The 20,922-nt window shown below is 50.7% G+C and overlaps 1 protein-coding gene across 1 annotated transcript in view; it reads right to left on the minus strand.

Moving 5' to 3' along the window:
* Nucleotides 1-4,949: 4,949 nt before the first annotated feature.
* LOC144688000 (uncharacterized) overlaps nucleotides 4,950-20,922 on the minus strand; it is a gene marked incomplete at its 5' end in the record, with an annotated part of 92,369 nt that continues 76,396 nt past the window's right edge. Inside the window, one exon of the mRNA XM_078554654.1 lies at nucleotides 4,950-5,060. Coding sequence (XP_078410780.1) covers nucleotides 4,950-5,060 — 111 coding nt within the window. The remainder of the gene's footprint in view (nucleotides 5,061-20,922) is intronic.

Below are 20,922 nucleotides of genomic sequence, written 5' to 3' on the forward strand. Positions count from 1 at the left end.
CTGAACCCACTACACACACTGAACCCACTGCACACACTGAACCCACTGCACACACTGAACCCACTGCACACACTGAAACCACTGCACACACTGAAACCACTGCACACACTGAAACCACTGCACACACTGAACCCACTGCACACACTGAACCCACTGCACACACTGAAACCACTGCACACACTGAAACCACTGCACACACTGAACCCACTACACACACTGAACCCACTGCACACACTGAACCCACTACACACACTGAACACACTACACACACTGAACCCACTACACACACTGAATCCACTGCACACACTGAACCCACTGCACACACTGTACATCTTGAACCCACTGTACACACTGAACCCACTGCACACACTGAACCCACTACACACACTGAACCCACTACACACACTGAACCCACTGCACACACTGAACCCACTGCACACACTGAACCCACTGCACACACTGAACCCACTGCACACACTGAAACCACTGCACACACTGAAACCACTGCACACACTGAAACCACTGCACACACTGAACCCACTGCACACACTGAACCCACTGCACACACTGAAACCACTGCACACACTGAAACCACTGCACACACTGAACCCACTGCACCCACTGTACCCACTGAACCCACTACACACACTGAACCCACTGCACACACTGAACACACTGAACACACTGAACACACTGAACACACTGAACACACTGAACACACTGAACACACTGAACACACTGAACACTCTGAACACTCTGAACCCACTGCAAACACAGCAAATTCTGAACCCAAGGCTGTCCACTGAACCTGGTGCACACTGCACCCACTGAGCCCACTGAACCCACTGCACACACTGAGCCCACTGAACCCACTGCACACACTGAACCCACTGTACCCACTGAGCCCACTGAACGCACTGAACACACTGAACCCACTGCACACACTGAACACACTGAACACACTGAACACACTGAACACACTGAACACACTGAACCCACTGCACACACTGAACCCACTACACACACTGAACCCACTGCACACACTGAACCCACTGCACACACTGAACCCACTGCACACACTGAACCCACTGCACACACTGAACACATTGAACTCACTGAACACACTGAACCCACTGAACACACTGAACCCACTGCACACACTGAACCCACTGGACACACTGAACCCACTGGACACACTGAACCCACTGCACACACTGAACCCACTGCACCCACTGCACCCACTGAACCCACTACACACACTGAACCCACTGCACACACTGAACACACTGAACCCACTGAACACACTGAACCCACTGAACACACTGAACCCACTGAACACACTGAACACACTGAACCCACTGCACACACTGAACCCACTGAACCCACTGAACACACTGAACACACTGAACCCACTGAACCCACTGAACCCACTGCACACACTGAACCCACTGCACACACTGAACCACTGAACCCACTGAACACACTGAACCCACTGAACCCACTGAACTCACTGAACACACTGAACCCACTGCACACACTGAACCACTGAACCCACTGCACACACTGAACCCACTGAACCCACTGAACTCACTGAACACACTGAACCCACTGCACACACTGAACCCACTGGACACACTGAACCCACTGAACCCACTGAACCCACTGCACACACTGAACCCACTGCACACACTGAACCACTGAACCCACTGAACACATTGAACCCACCGAACCCACTGAACCCACTGCACACACTGAACCACTGAACCCACTGAACACACTGAACCCACCGAACCCACTGAACCCACTGCACACACTGAAACCACTGCACACACTGAACCCACTACACACACTGAACCCACTACACACACTGAACCCACTACGCACACTGAGCCCACTAACACACACTGAACCCACTACATACACTGTACACACTGATTTCACTGCACACACTGAACCCACTGTACGCACTGAACCCACTACACACTCTGAACCCACTGCACACACTGAACCCACTGCACACACTGAACCCACTGCACACACTGAACCCACTGCACACACTGAACCCACTGCACACACTGTACATCTTGAACCCACTGTACACACTGAACCCACTGCACACACTGAACCAACTGCACACACTGAACCCACTGCACACACTGCACCCACTACACACACTGAACCCACTGCACACACTGAACCCACTGAACACACTGAACCCACTGAACCCACTTAACCCACTGAACCCATTGAACCCACTGCAAACACTGCAAATTCTGAACCCACGGCTGTCCACTGAACCTGGTGCACACACTGAACCCACTGCACACACTGCACCCACTGAGCCCACTGAACCCACTGCACACACTGAACCCACTGCACACACTGAACACACTGAACACACTGAACACACTGCACACACTGCACACACTGCACACACTGCACACACTGAACCCACTGCACACACTGAACTCACTGAACCCACTGAACCCACTGAACCCACTGAACACACTGCAAACACTGCAAATTCTGAACCCACGGCTGTCCACTGAACCTGATGCACACTGCACCCACTGAGCCCACTGAACCCACTACACGTGCTGAACCCAATAACGCACTGTACCCCTGTAACCACTGAATCCACTGCACACGCTGTATGCACTGAACTTACTGCATGCACAGAACCCACTAGACCCACTACATGCACTGAACCCATTGAACCCTCTGCGCACACTGTATACACTGACCTCACTGCACACACTGCACACACTGACCTCACTGCACTCATAGAACCCACTGAACACACTGCACACAATGGGTATTGATTGGTTGCAAGAGTGATCCGGATCGCTGGCTGGAAAAGCAGTGGTAACTGCACCACGGCCATGTCTGGGAGACTCAACATGATTTAATGTCAATCAAACGGTTTCCCTTCTGCTGTCAGCTTTCTCCTGAGTTTAAATGCAAGGAGCTTGCTCTCAAGAGCTTCCAGTCATCTCTTCAGTGCCTGCAGCACCACTGAGAGCACTGGCCACTGCTGGCACTGCGAGAGTCCCTGGAGCAGACACAATGGAACTATCCCCGAACACAGTGAATAGATCAGGCATGCCTTGTCCAGCCAGACAGGTTCAGCGAAGGAGTGGGTCGGTATGGAAGGTGGAGGTTTTTTCAGTAGCGCATCATATGGCAGCCCCAGCCCCAGCCCCAGCCCCAGCCCCAGCCCCAGCCCCAGCCCCAGCCCCAGCCCCAGCCCCAGCCCCAGCCCCAGCCCCAGCCCCAGCCCCAGCCCCAGCCCCAGCCCATTCCATCCCATCCCCTTCCAGACTGCTGGTAGAGACAGCAGGATGAGCCTTTTAAGTGGCCTTTAATCAGCCACCCATGGGCATCAATTAACCTTCAGGGATGGGAAGATCATCCTTAGCCTACCCCACCCCAGACTGAAACGGGGGGAGTCAGGAAGGCAACAGGCACTCCACCCCCGCCTTTGCTCCCCACACTACAGCAATCCCCTTCCCCCATCCCTGCATCTCAGCCCAGACCCAGGGGGGAATTAAATTCCACATTCCACCCACACTGTAAATAACCCCTTGCATGTAGTGAACACATTACATAGACTGAACTGCTGCCCGATTGCTAATCTCCCTGTGATCTTACTCCACCTTCACGCTCTCAGTCTCCACAATGCCTGTACCCTGGCCATGACCTTCTCCCTTCTCCAACCAGGAGAGCCTTGCCGTAGCTCTCGCTCTCTCGGTGCCCCGTAGCTGTGGCCTTGCGTTATAGGCTTCCCCATCCAAGGGGGCAGGTACTCTGCCTATTGGCCTAGCTGGTGTATGGGAAACCGACAGGAGAGTTTTCTTTACAAAGTTAATATCACACACTCCTTTCCTCTGCTCCCTCCCACTCCCGATGCCCCTAAACTCTGGGGCCTCTGTGTGCCATCATGGCTTTGGAAAGCAGTTTCTGTTTTTGTTTCTTTTTGAACCAACTTTCACTTGTCCTGTCACTTTCTTGAAGGTCTCATCTCCCTCTCTTGGGCACTGTTCCACAGAGCATGCTCCAGGAGTCAGCCGCTTTTCCCAACTGGCCACTATTCAGGTGTGAACCTTGGCAGATGACAGCAGGCTACCCGACACCGCAAGGCTTCATAGCTATGACCTATCAGGCCCACACATGTCTAACAGCGGCCTCTGTGTACAGAGAGTGAACCCTACTGCAGAAGTGCTGCAAGCAATGGTGGCCTCCCTAGTGGATTTACTGCAAGATGTGGTCTGACCAGAAAGAGTTAAACTGGACCTTGCTATGAGTGCAATCTCTCATTGTTTTTAACACTGTGAACCTCTGCCAGATGATCTTCTGCGAATTCGGACCATTTTGCTGGAAGTGATGATAGAAGCGCACTATGTCAATAAACATGATAACTCACTGGCAGCCTCACTCTGTTTGTGGATTTGGGATTCTATTGCTTAATCTCATTACCTGGAACACATAAGTGCCAATGTCTCATGCAACAGAGTGTTCTGTCCGGAAACCCGGGTTTTCCTGCAGTAGCACCCAAATCTGGAATTTTAACGACTTAGATCCCAGTAAAGGATAAACATACCCTTTCAAAAACAGCCACTTGTATTTATATAGTGCCTTGAATTTTACTAAACATCCATAGGTGCTTCCCAGGAATATAATCAGATAAAAGAAGGGCGGCGGCGGGGTGGGGAGCAGGGTGTGAATTTTGGCAGAGTTCTAGAGCTAACAATTTGGCGACATGGCCAAGCTGGGGTCTTGAGCTCAGCCATTGGTCTAGCACAAGACTCCATCTTGGTAAAGGGGTTGAAGCCAGTGTGAGGAACAGCCATTAGGAGCCCTCTCCTAGCAGCAAATAGCTTGTTTAGGAGTAAACGAGCTATTGATATGGATTTCAAGTGCTACTTAAAGGGGTATTCACTATTTTGTGTTCATTTCTGATGGTGCTGTGAACTTTGAAACACATTGGAAGGCTTTCCGAAGAACTTGGCCAAGGCGTCACCAACACTTAAGGAATTCTGGAAATTCCTTGAGGAATTCACCTAAAAAGAGTACATGCTATGGTACTCCACCTTATTATTGCCTTATAAGAGTTACCAAGAGAAAGGGAGGGCTTGGTTACAGCATCTTGCTAGGGGAACCCATTGGTCTCCATGCGAGAGGGCAAGAAGGGTGAAGTGGACTCCTTCTTCACCGCATAACAGGGGCATCCCTCCTCCTTTACTACAGTCCCAGGGCCATATCTAACAACCTCTGTGCCCTATCCCTCAGTTGCTGAGTCATTATGCAGCCTGCTGCTGTGTGCCAGCTTCAGTGGAAGTGGGTGCATCCCCATCCCCAATGACGGGGGAGCCCAGCACATCAGTACAAAAGATAAGGCTGAAGCATTTGCTACAATCTTCAGCCAGAAGTGCCGAGTGGATGATCCATCTCAGCCTCCTCCAGAGGGCCCCAGCTTCACAGATGCCAGTCTTCAGCCAATTTAATTCACTCCACGTGATATAAAGAAACGGCTGAAGGCACTGGATACTGCAAAGGCTATGGGCCCTGATAATATTCCAGCGATAGTACTGAAGACTTATGCTCCAGGACTTGCTGCGTCCCTAGCCAAACTGTTCCAGTACAGCTACAACACTGGCATCTACCCAGCTATGTGGAAAATTGCCCAGGTATGTCCTGTACACAAAAAGCAGGACAAGTACAACCCAGCCAATTACCACCCCATCAGTCTACTCTCCATCATCAGTAAAGTGATGGAAGGGGTCATCAACAGTGCTATCAAGTGGCACTTGCTTAGCAATAACCTGCTCCCTGACGCTCAGTTTGGGTTCTGCCAGGGCCACTCAGCTCCTGACCTCATGACAGACTTGGTTCAAACATGGACAAAAGAGCTGAACTCCAGGGTTGAGGAAAGAGTGACTGCCCTTGACATCAAGGCAGCATTTGACCGAGTGTGGCATCAGGGAGCCCCAGCAAAACTGGAGTTAGTGGGAATTGGGGGAAAACTCTCTGCTAGTTGGAGTCATTCCTAGCAGAAAGAAAGATGGCCGTGGTTGTTGGAGGTCAATCATCTCAGTTCAAAGACATCACTGCAGGAGTTCCTTAGGGTAGTGTCCTCGGCCCAACCATCTTCAGCTGCTTCATCAATGACCTTCTTTCCATCATAAGGTTAGAAGTGGGGATGTTCGCTGATGATTGCACAATGTTCCGCACCATTTGTGACTCCTCAGATACTGAAGCAGTCCATGTCCAAATGCAGTAGGAGCTGGACAATATCCAGGCTTAGGCTGACAAGTGGCAAGTAACATTCATGCCACACAAATGTCAGGCAATGACCATCTCCAACAACAGAGAATCTACCCATCATCCCCTGATGTTCAATGGCATTACTATCGCTGAATCCCCCACTATCAACATCCTGGGGGTTTCCATTGACCAGAAACTAAACTGGAGTAACCATATATACACTGTGGCTATAAAAACAAGTCAGAGGTGAGTAACCCACCTGCTGATTCCTCAAAGCCTGTTCACCATCTACAAGTCACAAGTCAGGAGTGTGATGGAATACTCCCCACTTGCCTGGATGAGTGCAGCTCCAACAACACTCAAGACGCTTGACACCATCCAGGGCAATGCAGTCCATTTGATTGGCACCACATCCACAAATATTCACTCCCTCCACCACCAATGGACGGTGGAAGAAGTGTGTACCATCTACAAGATGTACTTCAAGAACTCACGAAGGCTCGATGTCAGCACCTTCCAAACCCATGACTGCTACCATCTAGAAGTCAAGGGCAGCAGACACATGGGAACATCACTACCTGGAAGCTCCCCTGCAAGTCACTCACCATCCTGACTTGGAAATATATCGCCGTTGCTTCACTGTCGCTGGGTCTAAATCCTGTAACTCCCTCCCCAACAACAGGGTGTACCTACATCATATGGACTACAGCAGTTCAGGAAGGCAGCTCAAGGCCACCTTCTAATAGGCAATTAGGGATGGGCAATAAATGATGGGATAGGCAGCAACACACACATTCCAGGAATGAAATTTTAAAAATGTGGTCACTGTGCGCAGTGGGTTCAGTGTGTGCAGTGGGTTCAGTGTGTGCAGTGGGTTCAGTGGGTTCAGTGTGTGCAGTGGGTTCAGTGTGTTCAGTGCGTGCAGTGGGTTCAGTGGGTTCAGTGGATTCAGTGGGTTCAGTGTGTTCAGTGGGTTCAGTGGGTTCAGTGTGTTCAGTGTGTTCAGTGGGTTCAGTGTGTTCAGTGTGTTCAGTGTGTTCAGTGTGTTCAGTGGGTTCAGTGGGTTCAGTGTGTTCAGTGCGTGCAGTGGGTTCAGTGGGTTCAGTGGGTTCAGTGGGTTCAGTGTGTTCAGTGGGTTCAGTGTGTTCAGTGTGTTCAGTGTGTTCAGTGGGTTCAGTGTGTTCAGTGGGGTCTGTGTGTGCAGTGGGTTCAGAGGGTTCAGTGGGTTCAGTGTGTTCAGAGGGTTCAGTGTGTTCAGTGTGTGCAGTGGTTTCAGTGTGTTCAGTGTGTGAAGTGGGTTCAGTGTGTTCAGTGTGTTCAGTGTGTTCAGTGGGTTCAGTGTGTGCAGTGGTTTCAGTGTGTGCAGTGGGTTCAGTGTGTGCAGTGGGTTCAGTGTGTGAAGTGGGTTCAGTGTGTTCAGTGGGTTCAGTGTTTGCAGTGGTTTCAGTGTGTTCAGTGGGTTCAGTGGGTTCAGTGTGTGCAGTGGTTTCAGTGTGTTCAGTGGGTTCAGTGTGTTCAGTGTGTGCAGTGATTTCAGTGTGTACAGTGGTTTCAGTGTGTTCAGTGGGTTCAGTGAGTTCAGTGTGTGCAGTGGGTTCAGTGTGTACAGTGGGTTCAGTGTGTTCAGTGGGTTCAGATGTGTTCAGTGGGTTCAGTGGTTTCGGGGTGTTCAGTGTGTTCAGTGTGTTCAGCGGGTTCAGTGTGTGCAGTGGGTTCAGTGTGTGCAGTGTGTTCAGTGGGTTCAGTGTGTGCAGTGGGTTCAGTGTGTGCAGTGTGTTCAGTGTGTTCAGTGTGTTCAGTGGGTTCAGTGGGTTCAGTGTGTTCAGTGGGTTCAGTGTGTTCAGTGGGTTCAGTGGGTTCAGTGGGTTCAGTGGGTTCAGTGGGTTCAGTGTGTTCAGTGTGTTCAGTGGGTTCAGTGTGTTCAGTGGGTTCAGTGGGTTCAGTGTGTTCAGTGTGTTCAGTGGGTTCAGTGTGTTCAGTGGGTTCAGTGGGTTCAGTGTGTTCAGTGGGTTCAGTGGGTTCAGTGTGTTCAGTGGGTTCAGTGTGTTCAGTGGGTTCAGTGGGTTCAGTGGGTTCAGTGGGTTCAGTGGGTTCAGTGTGTTCAGTGTGTTCAGTGGGTTCAGTGGGTTCAGTGTGTTCAGTGTGTTCAGTGGGTTCAGTGGGTTCAGAGTGTTCAGTGGGTTCAGTGGGTTCAGTGTGTTCAGTGTGTGCAGTGGTTTCAGTGTGTTCAGTGTGTTCAGTGTGTTCAGTGTGTTCAGTGTGTTCAGTGGGTTCAGTGTGTTCAGTGTGTTCAGTGGGTTCAGTGGGTTCAGTGGGTTCAGAGTGTTCAGTGGGTTCAGTGGGTTCAGTGTGTTAATGTGTGTGCAGTGGGTTCAGTGTGTGCAGTGGGTTCAGTGTGTGCAGTGGGTTCAGTGTGTTCTGTGTCTGCAGTGGGTTCAGTGTGTTCAGTGGGTTCTGTGTGTGCAGTGGGTTCAGTGTGTTCTGTGTGTGCAGTGGGTTCAGAGGGTTCAGTGGGTTCAGTGTGTTCAGTGGGTTCAGTGTGTTCAGTGTGTGCAGTGGTTTCAGTGCGTTCAGTGTGTGCAGTGGGTTCAGTGTGTGCAGTGTGTTCAGTGGGTTCAGTGTGTTCAGTGTGTTCAGTGGGTTCAGTGTGTGCAGTGGTTTCAGTGTGTGCAGTGGGTTCAGTGTGTGCAGTGGGTTCAGCGTGTTCAGTGTGTGCAGTGGGTTCAGTGTGTCCAGTGGGTTCAGTGTGTTCAGTGGGTTCAGTGTGTTCAGTGTGTGCAGTGGGTTCAGTGTGTCCAGTGGGTTCAGTGTGTTCAGTGGCTTCAGTGTGTTCAGTGGGTTCAGTGTGTTCAGTGTGTTCAGTGTGTTCAGTGTGTTCAGTGTGTTCAGTGGGTTCAGTGTGTTCAGTGCGTGCAGTGTGTTCAGTGTGTTCAGTGGGTTCAGTGTGTTCAGTGGGTTCAGTGTGTGCACTGGTTTCAGTGTGTTCAGTGTGTTCAGTGGGTTCAGTGTGTTCAGTGTGTTCAGTGGGTTCAGTGTGTTCAGTGGGTTCAGTGGGTTCAGTGTGTTCAGTGTGTTCAGTGGGTTCAGTGCGTTCAGTGGGTTCAGTGTGTTCAGTGTGTTCAGTGTGTTCAGTGGGTTCAGTGCGTTCAGTGGGTTCAGTGTGTACAGTGTGTTCAGTGTGTTCAGGGGGTTCAGTGGGTTCAGTGTGTTCAGTGTGTTCAGTGTGTTCAGTGTGTTCAGTGGGTTCAGTGTGTGCAGTGGTTTCAGTGTGTGCAGTGGGTTCAGTGTGTGCAGTGGGTTCAGTGTGTGAAGTGGGTTCAGTGTGTTCAGTGGGTTCAGTGTGTGCAGTGGTTTCAGTGTGTTCAGTGGGTTCAGTGGGTTCAGTGTGTGCAGTGGTTTCAGTGTGTTCAGTGGGTTCAGTGTGTTCAGTGTGTGCAGTGATTTCAGTGTGTACAGTGGTTTCAGTGTGTTCAGTGGGTTCAGTGAGTTCAGTGTGTGCAGTGGGTTCAGTGTGTACAGTGGGTTCAGTGTGTTCAGTGGGTTCAGTGTGTTCAGTGGGTTCAGTGGTTTCAGTGTGTTCAGTGTGTTCAGTGTGTTCAGCGGGTTCAGTGTGTGCAGTGGGTTCAGTGTGTGCAGTGTGTTCAGTGGGTTCAGTGTGTGCAGTGGGTTCAGTGTGTGCAGTGTGTTCAGTGTGTTCAGTGTGTTCAGTGGGTTCAGTGGGTTCAGTGGGTTCAGTGGGTTCAGTGTGTTCAGTGGGTTCAGTGGGTTCAGTGGGTTCAGTGGGTTCAGTGTGTTCAGTGTGTTCAGTGGGTTCAGTGTATTCAGTGGGTTCAGTGGGTTCAGTGTGTTCAGTGTGTTCAGTGGGTTCAGTGTGTTCAGTGGTTTCAGTGGGTTCAGTGTGTTCAGTGGGTTCAGTGGGTTCAGTGTGTTCAGTGGGTTCAGTGTGTTCAGTGGGTTCAGTGGGTTCAGTGGGTTCAGTGGGTTCAGTGGGTTCAGTGTGTTCAGTGTGTTCAGTGGGTTCAGTGGGTTCAGTGTGTTCAGTGGGTTCAGTGGGATCAGTATGTGCAGTGGGTTCAGTGCATTCAGTGTGTGCAGTGGGTGCAGTGTGTCCAGTGGGTTCAGTGTGTTCAGTGTGTTCAGTGTGTTCAGTGTGTTCAGTGTGTTCAGTGGGTTCAGTGGGTTCAGTGTGTGCAGTGGGTTCAGTGTGTTCAGTGTGTTCAGTGGGTTCAGTGTGTTCAGTGTGTTCAGTGTGTTCAGTGTGTTCAGTGTGTTCAGTGGGTTCAGTGTGTTCAGTGCGTGCAGTGTGTTCAGTGTGTTCAGTGGGTTCAGTGTGTTCAGTGGGTTCAGTGTGTGCACTGGTTTCAGTGTGTTCAGTGTGTTCAGTGGGTTCAGTGTGTTCAGTGTGTTCAGTGGGTTCAGTGTGTTCAGTGGGTTCAGTGGGTTCAGTGTGTTCAGTGTGTTCAGTGGGTTCAGTGCGTTCAGTGGGTTCAGTGTGTTCAGTGTGTTCAGTGTGTTCAGTGGGTTCAGTGCGTTCAGTGGGTTCAGTGTGTACAGTGTGTTCAGTGTGTTCAGGGGGTTCAGTGGGTTCAGTGTGTTCAGTGTGTTCAGTGTGTTCAGTGTGTTCAGTGGGTTCAGTGTGTGCAGTGGTTTCAGTGTGTGCAGTGGGTTCAGTGTGTGCAGTGGGTTCAGTGTGTGAAGTGGGTTCAGTGTGTTCAGTGGGTTCAGTGTGTGCAGTGGTTTCAGTGTGTTCAGTGGGTTCAGTGGGTTCAGTGTGTGCAGTGGTTTCAGTGTGTTCAGTGGGTTCAGTGTGTTCAGTGTGTGCAGTGATTTCAGTGTGTACAGTGGTTTCAGTGTGTTCAGTGGGTTCAGTGAGTTCAGTGTGTGCAGTGGGTTCAGTGTGTACAGTGGGTTCAGTGTGTTCAGTGGGTTCAGTGTGTTCAGTGGGTTCAGTGGTTTCAGTGTGTTCAGTGTGTTCAGTGTGTTCAGCGGGTTCAGTGTGTGCAGTGGGTTCAGTGTGTGCAGTGTGTTCAGTGGGTTCAGTGTGTGCAGTGGGTTCAGTGTGTGCAGTGTGTTCAGTGTGTTCAGTGTGTTCAGTGGGTTCAGTGGGTTCAGTGGGTTCAGTGGGTTCAGTGTGTTCAGTGGGTTCAGTGGGTTCAGTGGGTTCAGTGGGTTCAGTGTGTTCAGTGTGTTCAGTGGGTTCAGTGTATTCAGTGGGTTCAGTGGGTTCAGTGTGTTCAGTGTGTTCAGTGGGTTCAGTGTGTTCAGTGGTTTCAGTGGGTTCAGTGTGTTCAGTGGGTTCAGTGGGTTCAGTGTGTTCAGTGGGTTCAGTGTGTTCAGTGGGTTCAGTGGGTTCAGTGGGTTCAGTGGGTTCAGTGGGTTCAGTGTGTTCAGTGTGTTCAGTGGGTTCAGTGGGTTCAGTGTGTTCAGTGGGTTCAGTGGGATCAGTATGTGCAGTGGGTTCAGTGCATTCAGTGTGTGCAGTGGGTGCAGTGTGTCCAGTGGGTTCAGTGTGTTCAGTGTGTTCAGTGTGTTCAGTGTGTTCAGTGGGTTCAGTGTGTTCAGTGTGTTCAGTGGGTTCAGTGCGTTCAGTGGGTTCAGTGTGTTCAGTGTGTTCAGTGTGTTCAGTGGGTTCAGTGCGTTCATTGGGTTCAGTGTGTTCAGTGTGTTCAGTGTGTTCAGTGGGTTCAGTGGGTTCAGTGTGTTCAGTGTGTTCAGTGTGTTCAGTGGGTTCAGTGTGTGCAGTGGTTTCAGTGTGTGCAGTGGGTTCAGTGTGCGCAGAGGGTTCAGTGTGTGAAGTGGGCTCAGTGTGTTCAGTGGGTTCAGTGTGTGCAGTGGTTTCAGTGTGTTCAGTGGGTTCAGTGGGTTCAGTGTGTTCAGTGGTTTCAGTGTGTTCAGTGGGTTCAGTGTGTTCAGTGTGTGCAGTGATTTCAGTGTGTACAGTGGTTTCAGTGTGTTCAGTGTGTTCAGTGAGTGCAGTGTGTGCAGTGGGTTCAGTGTGTACAGTGGGTTCAGTGTGTTCAGTGGGTTCAGTGTGTTCAGTGGGTTCAGTGGTTTCAGTGTGTTCAGTGTGTTCAGTGTGTTCAGCGGGTTCAGTGTGTGCAGTGGGTTCAGTGTGTGCAGTGTGTTCAGTGGGTTCAGTGTGTGCAGTGGGTTCAGTGTGTGCAGTGTGTTCAGTGTGTTCAGTGTGTTCAGTGTGTTCAGTGGGATCAGTGTGTTCAGTGGGTTCAGTGTGTTCAGTGGGTTCAGTGGGTTCAGTGGGTTCAGTGGGTTCAGTGGGTTCAGTGTGTTCAGTGGGTTCAGTGTGTTCAGTGGGTTCAGTGGGTTCAGTGTGTTCAGTGTGTTCAGTGGGTTCAGTGTGTTCAGTGGTTTCAGTGGGTTCAGTGTGTTCAGTGGGTTCAGTGTGTTCAGTGGGTTCAGTGTGTTCAGTGGGTTCAGTGGGTTCAGTGGGTTCAGTGGGTTCAGTGTGTTCAGTGTGTTCAGTGGGTTCAGTGGGTTCAGTGTGTTCAGTGTGTTCAGTGGGTTCAGTGGGTTCAGTGTGTTCAGTGTGTGCAGTGGTTTCAGTGTGTTCAGTGTGTTCAGTGTGTTCAGTGTGTTCAGTGTGTTCAGTGGGTTCAGTGTGTTCAGTGTGTTCAGTGTGTTCAGTGTGTTCTGTGGGTTCAGTGGGTTCTGAGTGTTCAGTGGGTTCAGTGGGTTCAGTGTGTTCAGTGTGTGCAGTGGGTTCAGTGTGTGCAGTCGGTTCTGTGTGTGCAGTGGGTTCAGTGTGTTCTGTGTCTGCAGTGGGTTCAGTGGGTTCAGTGTGTTCAGTGGGTTCTGTGTGTGCAGTGGGTTCAGTGTGTTCTGTGTGTGCAGTGGGTTCAGTGGGTTCAGTGGGTTCAGTGTGTTCAGTGGGTTCAGTGTGTTCAGTGTGTGCAGTGGTTTCAGTGAGTTCAGTGTGTGCAGTGGGTTCAGTGTGTGCAGTGGGTTCAGTGTGTGCAGTGGGTTCAGTGTGTGCAGTGTGTTCAGTGGGTTCAGTGTGTTCAGTGTGTTCAGTGGGTTCAGTGTGTGCAGTGGTTTCAGTGTGTGCAGTGGGTTCAGTGTGTGCAGTGTGTTCAGTGTGTTCAGTGTGTTCAGTGGGTTCAGTGGGTTCAGTGTGTTCAGTGGGTTCAGTGTGTTCATTGGGTTCAGTGGGTTCAGTTGTTTCAGTGGGTTCAGTGGGTTCAGTGTGTTCAGTGGGTTCAGTGGGTTCAGTGTGTTCAGTGGGTTCAGTGGGTTCAGTGTGTTCAGTGTGTTAAGTGGGTTCAGTGTGTTCAGTGGTTTCAGTGGGTTCAGTGTGTTCAGTGTGTTCAGTGGGTTCAGTGTGTTCAGTGGGTTCAGTGTGTTCAGTGGGTTCAGTGGGTTCAGTGGTTTCAGTGGGTTCAGTTTGTTCAGTGTGTTCAGTGGGTTCAGTGGGTTCAGTGTGTTCAGTGTGTTCAGTGGGTTCAGTGGGTTCAGAGTGTTCAGTGGGTTCAGTGGGTTCAGTGTGTTCAGTGTGTGCAGTGGTTTCAGTGTGTTCAGTGTGTTCAGTGTGTTCAGTGTGTTCAGTGTGTTCAGTGGGTTCAGTGTGTTCAGTGTGTTCAGTGTGTTCAGTGTGTTCAGTGGGTTCAGTGGGTTCTGAGTGTTCAGTGGGTTCAGTGGGTTCAGTGTGTTCAGTGTGTGCAGTGGGTTCAGTGTGTGCAGTCGGTTCTGTGTGTGCAGTGGGTTCAGTGTGTTCTGTGTCTGCAGTAGGTTAAGTGGGTTCAGTGTGTTCAGTGGGTTCTGTGTGTGCTGTGGGTTCAGTGTGTTCTGTGTGTGCAGTGGGTTCAGAGGGTTCAGTGGGTTCAGTGTGTTCAGTGGGTTCAGTGTGTTCAGTGTGTGCAGTGGTTTCAGTGCGTTCAGTGTGTGCAGTGGGTTCAGTGTGTGCAGTGTGTTCAGTGGGTTCAGTGAGTTCAGTTTGTTCAGTGGGTTCAGTGTGTGCAGTGGTTTCAGTGTGTGCAGTGGGTACAGTGTGTGCAGTGGGTTCAGTGGGTTCAGTGGGTTCAGTGGGTTCAGTGGGTTCAGTGGGTTCAGTTTGTTCAGTGGGTTCAGTGGGTTCAGTATGTGCAGTGGGTTCAGTGCATTCAGTGTGTGCAGTGGGTGCAGTGTGTCCAGTGGGTTCAGTGTGTTCAGTGTGTTCAGTGTGTTCAGTGGGTTCAGTGGGTTCAGTGTGTGCAGTGGGTTCAGTGTGTTCAGTGTGTGCAGTGGGTTCGGTGTGTCCAGTGGGTTCAGTGTGTTCAGTGGGTTCAGTGTGTTCAGTGGGTTCAGTGGTTTCAGTGTGTTCAGTGTGTTCAGTGTGTTCAGCGGGTTCAGTGTGTGCAGTGGGTTCAGTGTGTGCAGTGTGTTCAGTGGGTTCAGTGTGTGCAGTGGGTTCAGTGTGTGCAGTGTGTTCAGTGTGTTCAGTGTGTTCAGTGGGTTCAGTGGGTTCAGTGTGTTCAGTGGGTTCAGTGTGTTCAGTCGGTTATGTGTGTGCAGTGGGTTCAGTGTGTTCTGTGTCTGCAGTGGGTTCAGTGGGTTCAGTGTGTTCAGTGGGTTCTGTGTGTGCAGTGTGTTCAGTGTGTTCTGTGTGTGCAGTGGGTTCAGAGGGTTCAGTGGGTTCAGTGTGTTCAGTGGGTTCAGTGTGTTCAGTGTGTGCAGTGGTTTCAGTGCGTTCAGTGTGTGCAGTGGGTTCAGTGTGTGCAGTGTGTTCAGTGGGTTCAGTGTGTTCAGTGTGTTCAGTGGGTTCAGTGTGTGCAGTGGTTTCAGTGTGTGCAGTGGGTTCAGTGTGTGCAGTGTGTTCAGTGTGTTCAGTGTGTTCAGTGGGTTCAGTGGGTTCAGTGTGTTCAGTGGGTTCAGTGTGTTCAGTGGGTTCAGTGGGTTCAGTTGTTTCAGTGGGTTCAGTGGGTTCAGTGTGTTCAGTGGGTTCAGTGGGTTCAGTGTGTTCAGTGGGTTCAGTGGGTTCAGTGTGTTCAGTGTGTTCAGTGGGTTCAGTGTGTTCAGTGTTTTCAGTGGGTTCAGTGTGTTCAGTGGGTTCAGTGGGTTCAGTGTGTTCAGTGGGTTCAGTGTGTTCAGTGGGTTCAGTGGGTTCAGTGGGTTCAGTGGGTTCAGTGTGTTCAGTGTGTTCAGTGGGTTCAGTGGGTTCAGTGTGTTCAGTGTGTTCAGTTGGTTCAGTGGGTTCAGAGTGTTCAGTGGGTTCAGTGTGTTCAGTGTGTGCAGTGGTTTCAGTGTGTTCAGTGGGTTCAGTGTGTTCAGTGGGTTCAGTGTGTTCAGTGGGTTCAGTGGTTTCAGTGTGTTCAGTGTGTTCAGTGTGTTCAGCGGGTTCAGTGTGTGCAGTGGGTTCAGTGTGTGCAGTGTGTTCAGTGGGTTCAGTGTGTGCAGTGGGTTCAGTGTGTGCAGTGTGTTCAGTGTGTTCAGTGTGTTCAGTGGGTTCAGTGGGTTCAGTGTGTTCAGTGGGTTCAGTGTGTTCAGTCGGTTCTGTGTGTGCAGTGGGTTCAGTGTGTTCTGTGTCTGCAGTGGGTTCAGTGGGTTCAGTGTGTTCAGTGGGTTCTGTGTGTGCAGTGGGTTCAGTGTGTTCTGTGTGTGCAGTGGGTTCATAGGGTTCAGTGGGTTCAGTGTGTTCAGTGGGTTCAGTGTGTTCAGTGTGTGCAGTGGTTTCAGTGCGTTCAGTGTGTGCAGTGGGTTCAGTGTGTGCAGTGTGTTCAGTGGGTTCAGTGTGTTCAGTGTGTTCAGTGGGTTCAGTGTGTGCAGTGGTTTCAGTGTGTGCAGTGGGTTCAGTGTGTGCAGTGTGTTCAGTGTGTTCAGTGTGTTCAGTGGGTTCAGTGGGTTCAGTGTGTTCAGTGGGTTCAGTGTGTTCAGTGGGTTCAGTGGGTTCAGTTGTTTCAGTGGGTTTAGTGGGTTCAGTGTGTTCAGTGGGTTCAGTGGGTTCAGTGTGTTCAGTGGGTTCAGTGGGTTCAGTGTGTTCAGTGTGTTCAGTGGGTTCAGTGTGTTCAGTGGTTTCAGTGGGTTCAGTGTGTTCAGTTGGGTTCAGTGGGTTCAGTGTGTTCAGTGGGTTCAGTGGGTTCAGTGGGTTCAGTGGGTTCAGTGGGTTCATTGTGTTCAGTGTGTTCAGTGGGTTCAGTGGGTTCAGTGTGTTCAGTGTGTTCAGTGGGTTCAGTGGGTTCTGAGTGTTCAGTGGGTTCAGTGGGTTCAGTGTGTTCAGTGTGTGCAGTGGTTTCAGTGTGTTCAGTTTGTTCAGTGTGTTCAGTGTGTTCAGTGTGTTCAGTGTGTTCAGTGGGTTCAGTGTGTTCAGTGTGTTCAGTGTGTTCAGTGTGTTCAGTGGGTTCAGTGGGTTCTGAGTGTACAGTGGGTTCAGTGGGTTCAGTGTGTTCAGTGTGTGCAGTGGGTTCAGTGTGTGCAGTCGGTTCTGTGTTTGCAGTGGGTTCAGTGTGTTCTGTGTCTGCAGTAGGTTAAGTGGGTTCAGTGTGTTCAGTGGGTTCTGTGTGTGCAGTGGGTTCAGTGTGTTCTGTGTGTGCAGTGGGTTCAGAGGGTTCAGTGGGTTCAGTGTGTTCAGTGGGTTCAGTGTGTTCAGTGTGTGCAGTGGTTTCAGTGCGTTCAGTGTGTGCAGTGGGTTCAGTGTGTGCAGTGTGTTCAGTGGGTTCAGTGTGTTCAGTGTGTTCACTGGGTTCAGTGTGTGCAGTGGTTTCAGTGTGTGCAGTGGGTACAGTGTGTGCAGTGTGTTCAGTGTGTTCAGTGGGTTCAGTGTGTACAGTGGGTTCAGTGTGTTCAGTGGGGTCAGTAGTTTCAGTGTGTTCAGTGTGTTCAGTGTGTTCAGTGGGTTCAGTGGGTTCAGTGTGTTCAGTGGGTTCATTGGGTTCAGTGTGTTCAGTGGGTTCAGTGGGTTCAGTGGTTTCAGTGTGTTCAGTGTGTTCAGTGGGTTCAGTGGGTTCAGTATGTTCAGTGGGTTCAGTGTGTTCAGTGGGTTCAGTGGGTTCAGTGTGTTCAGTTGGTTCAGTGGGTTCAGTGTGTTCAGTGGGTTCAGTGGGTTCAGTGTGTTCAGTGGGTTCAGTGGGTTCTGAGTGTTCAGTGGGTTCAGTGGGTTCAGTGTGTTCAGTGTGTGCAGTGGGTTCAGTGTGTGCAGTCGGTTCTGTGTTTGCAGTGGGTTCAGTGTGTTCTGTGTCTGCAGTAGGTTAAGTGGGTTCAGTGTGTTCAGTGGGTTCTGTGTGTGCAGTGGGTTCAGTGTGTTCTGTGTGTGCAGTGGGTTCAGAGGGTTCAGTGGGTTCAGTGTGTTCAGTGGGTTCAGTGTGTTCAGTGTGTGCAGTGTTTTCAGTGCGTTCAGTGTGTGCAGTGGGTTCAGTGTGTGCAGTGTGTTCAGTGGGTTCAGTGTGTTCAGTGTGTTCACTGGGTTCAGTGTGTGCAGTGGTTTCAGTGTGTGCAGTGGGTACAGTGTGTGCAGTGTGTTCAGTGTGTTCAGTGGGTTCAGTGTGTACAGTGGGTTCAGTGTGTTCAGTGGGGTCAGTAGTTTCAGTGTGTTCAGTGTGTTCAGTGTGTTCAGTGGGTTCAGTGGGTTCAGTGTGTTCAGTGGGTTCAGTGGGTTCAGTGTGTTCAGTGGGTTCAGTGGGTTCAGTGGTTTCAGTGTGTTCAGTGTGTTCAGTGGGTTCAGTGGGTTCAGTATGTTCAGCGGGTTCAGTGTGTTCAGTGGGTTCAGTGGGTTCAGTGTGTTCAGTTGGTTCAGTGGGTTCAGTGTGTTCAGTGGGTTCAGTGGGTTCAGTGTGTTCAGTGGGTTCAGTGGGTTCAGTGGGTTCAGTGTGTTTAGTGGGTTCAGTGGGTTCAGTGGGTTCAGTGTGTTCAGTGGGTTCAGTGGGTTCAGTATGTGCAGTGGGTTCAGTGCGTTCAGTGTGTGCAGTGGGTGCAGTGTGTCCAGTGGGTTCAGTGTGTTCAGTGTGATCAGTGTGTTTAGTGTGTGCAGTGGGTTCAGTGGGTTCAGTGTGTGCAGTGGGTTCAGCGTGTTCAGTGTGTGCAGTGGGTTCAGTATGTCCAGTGGGTTCAGTGTGTTCAGTGGGTTCAGTGTGTTCAGTGTGTGCAGTGGGTTCAGTGTGTCCAGTGGGTTCAGTGTGTTCAGTGGGTTCAGTGTGTTCAGTGGGTTCAGTGTGTTCAGTGTGTTCAGTGTGTTCAGTGTGTTCAGTGGGTTCAGTGTGTTCAGTGTGTGCAGTGTGTTCAGTGTGTTCAGTGGGTTCAGTGTGTTCAGTGGGTTCAGTGTGTGCTGTGGTTTCAGTGTGTTCAGTGTGTTCAGTGGGTTCAGTGTGTTCAGTGTGTTCAGTGGGTTCAGTGTGTTCAGTGGGTTCAGTGGGTTCAGTGTGTTCAGTGTGTTCAGTGGGTTCAGTGCGTTCAGTGGGTTCAGTGTGTTCAGTGTGTTCAGTGTGTTCAGTGGGTTCAGTGCGTTCAGTGGGTTCAGTGTGTTCAGTGTGTTCAGTGTGTTCAGGGGGTTCAGTGGGTTCAGTGTGTTCAGTGTGTTCAGTGTGTTCAGTGTGTTCAGTGGGTTCAGTGTGTGCAGTGGTTTCAGTGTGTGCAGTGGGTTCAGTGTGTGCAGTGGGTTCAGTGTGTGAAGTGGGTTCAGTGTGTTCAGTGGGTTCAGTGTGTGCAGTGGTTTCAGTGTGTTCAGTGGGTTCAGTGGGTTCAGTGTGTGCAGTGGTTTCAGTGTGTTCAGTGGGTTCAGTGTGTTCAGTGTGTGCAGTGATTTCATTGTGTACAGTGGTTTCAGTGTGTTCAGTGGTTTCAGTGAGTTCAGTGTGAGCAGTGGGTTCAGTGTGTACAGTGGGTTCAGTGTGTTCAGTGGGTTCAGTGTGTTCAGTGGGTTCAGTGGTTTCAGTGTGTTCAGTGTGTTCAGTGTGTTCAGCGGGTTCAGTGTGTGCAGTGGGTTCAGTGTGTGCAGTGTGTTCAGTGGGTTCAGTGTGTGCAGTGGGTTCAGTGTGTGCAGTGTGTTCAGTGTGTTCAGTGTGTTCAGTGAGTTCAGTGGGTTCATTGGGTTCAGTGGGTTCAGTGTGTTCAGTGGGTTCAGTGGGTTCAGTGGGTTCAGTGGGTTCAGTGGGTTCAGTGTGTTCAGTGGGTTCAGTGGGTTCAGTGTGTTCAGTGGGTTCAGTGGGTTCAGTGTGTTCAGTGTGTTCAGTGGGTTCATTGTGTTCAGTGGTTTCAGTGGGTTCAGTGTGTTCAGTGGGTTCAGTGGGTTCAGTGTGTTCAGTGGGTTCAGTGGGTTCAGTGGGTTCAGTGGGTTCAGTGTGTTCAGTGTGTTCAGTGTGTTCAGTGGGTTCAGTGGGTTCAGTGTGTTCAGTGGGTTCAGTGGGTTCAGTATGTGCAGTGGGTTCAGTGCATTCAGTGTGTGCAGTGGGTGCAGTGTGTCCAGTGGGTTCAGTGTGTTCAGTGTGTTCAGTGTGTTCAGTGTGTTCAGTGGGTTCAGTGGGTTCAGTGTGTGCAGTGGGTTCAGTGTGTTCAGTGTGTTCAGTGGGTTCAGTGTGTCCAGTGGGTTCAGTGTGTTCAGTGGGTTCAGTGTGTTCAGTGTGTGCAGTGGGTTCAGTGTGTCCAGTGGGTTCAGTGTGTTCAGTGGGTTCAGTGTGTTCAGTGGGTTCAGTGGGTTCAGTGTGTTCAGTGTGTTCAGTGTGTTCAGTGTGTTCAGTGTGTGCAGTGTGTTCAGTGTGTTCAGTGGGTTCAGTGTGTTCAGTGGGTTCAGTGTGTGCAGTGGTTTCAGTGTGTTCAGTGTGTTCAGTGGGTTCAGTGTGTTCAGTGTGTTCAGTGGGTCCAGTGTGTTCAGTGGATTCAGTGGGTTCAGTGTGTTCAGTGCGTTCAGTGGTTTCAGTGCGTTCAGTGGGTTCAGTGTGTTCAGTGTGTTCAGTGTGTTCAGTGGGTTCAGTGCGTTCATTGGGTTCAGGGTGTTCAGTGTGTTCAGTGTGTTCAGTGGGTTCAGTGGGTTCAGTGTGTTCAGTGTGTTCAGTGTGTTCAGTGGGTTCAGTGTGTGCAGTGGTTTCAGTGTGTGCAGTGGGTTCAGTGTGCGCAGTGGGTTCAGTGTGTGAAGTGGGCTCAGTGTGTTCAGTGGGTTCAGTGTGTGCAGTGGTTTCAGTGTGTTCAGTGGGTTCAGTGGGTTCAGTGTGTTCAGTGGTTTCAGTGTGTTCAGAGGGTTCAGTGTGTTCAGTGTGTGCAGTGATTTCAGTGTGTACAGTGGTTTCAGTGTGTTCAGTGTGTTCAGTGAGTTCAGTGTATGCAGTGGGTTCAGTGTGTACAGTGGGTTCAGTGTGTTCAGTGGGTTCAGTGTGTTCAGTGGGTTCAGTGGTTTCAGTGTGTTCAGTGTGTTCAGTGTGTTCAGCGGGTTCAGTGTGTGCAGTGGGTTCAGTGTGTGCAGTGTGTTCAGTGGGTTCAGTGTGTGCAGTGGGTTCAGTGTGTGCAGTGTGTTCAGTGTGTTCAGTGTGTTCAGTGGGTTCAGTGGGATCAATGTGTTCAGTGGGTTCAGTGTGTTCAGTGGGTTCAGTGGGTTCAGTGGGTTCAGTGGGTTCAGTGGGTTCAGTGTGTTCAGTGGGTTCAGTGTGTTCAGTGGGTTCAGTGGGTTCAGTGTGTTCAGTGTGTTCAGTGGGTTCAGTGTGTTCAGTGGTTTCAGTGGGTTCAGTGTGTTCAGAGGGTTCAGTGGGT

Source organism: Cetorhinus maximus, chromosome 12 (genome assembly GCF_964194155.1).
Source record: "Cetorhinus maximus chromosome 12, sCetMax3.hap1.1, whole genome shotgun sequence".
NCBI classification, from domain to species: domain Eukaryota; kingdom Metazoa; phylum Chordata; class Chondrichthyes; order Lamniformes; family Cetorhinidae; genus Cetorhinus; species Cetorhinus maximus.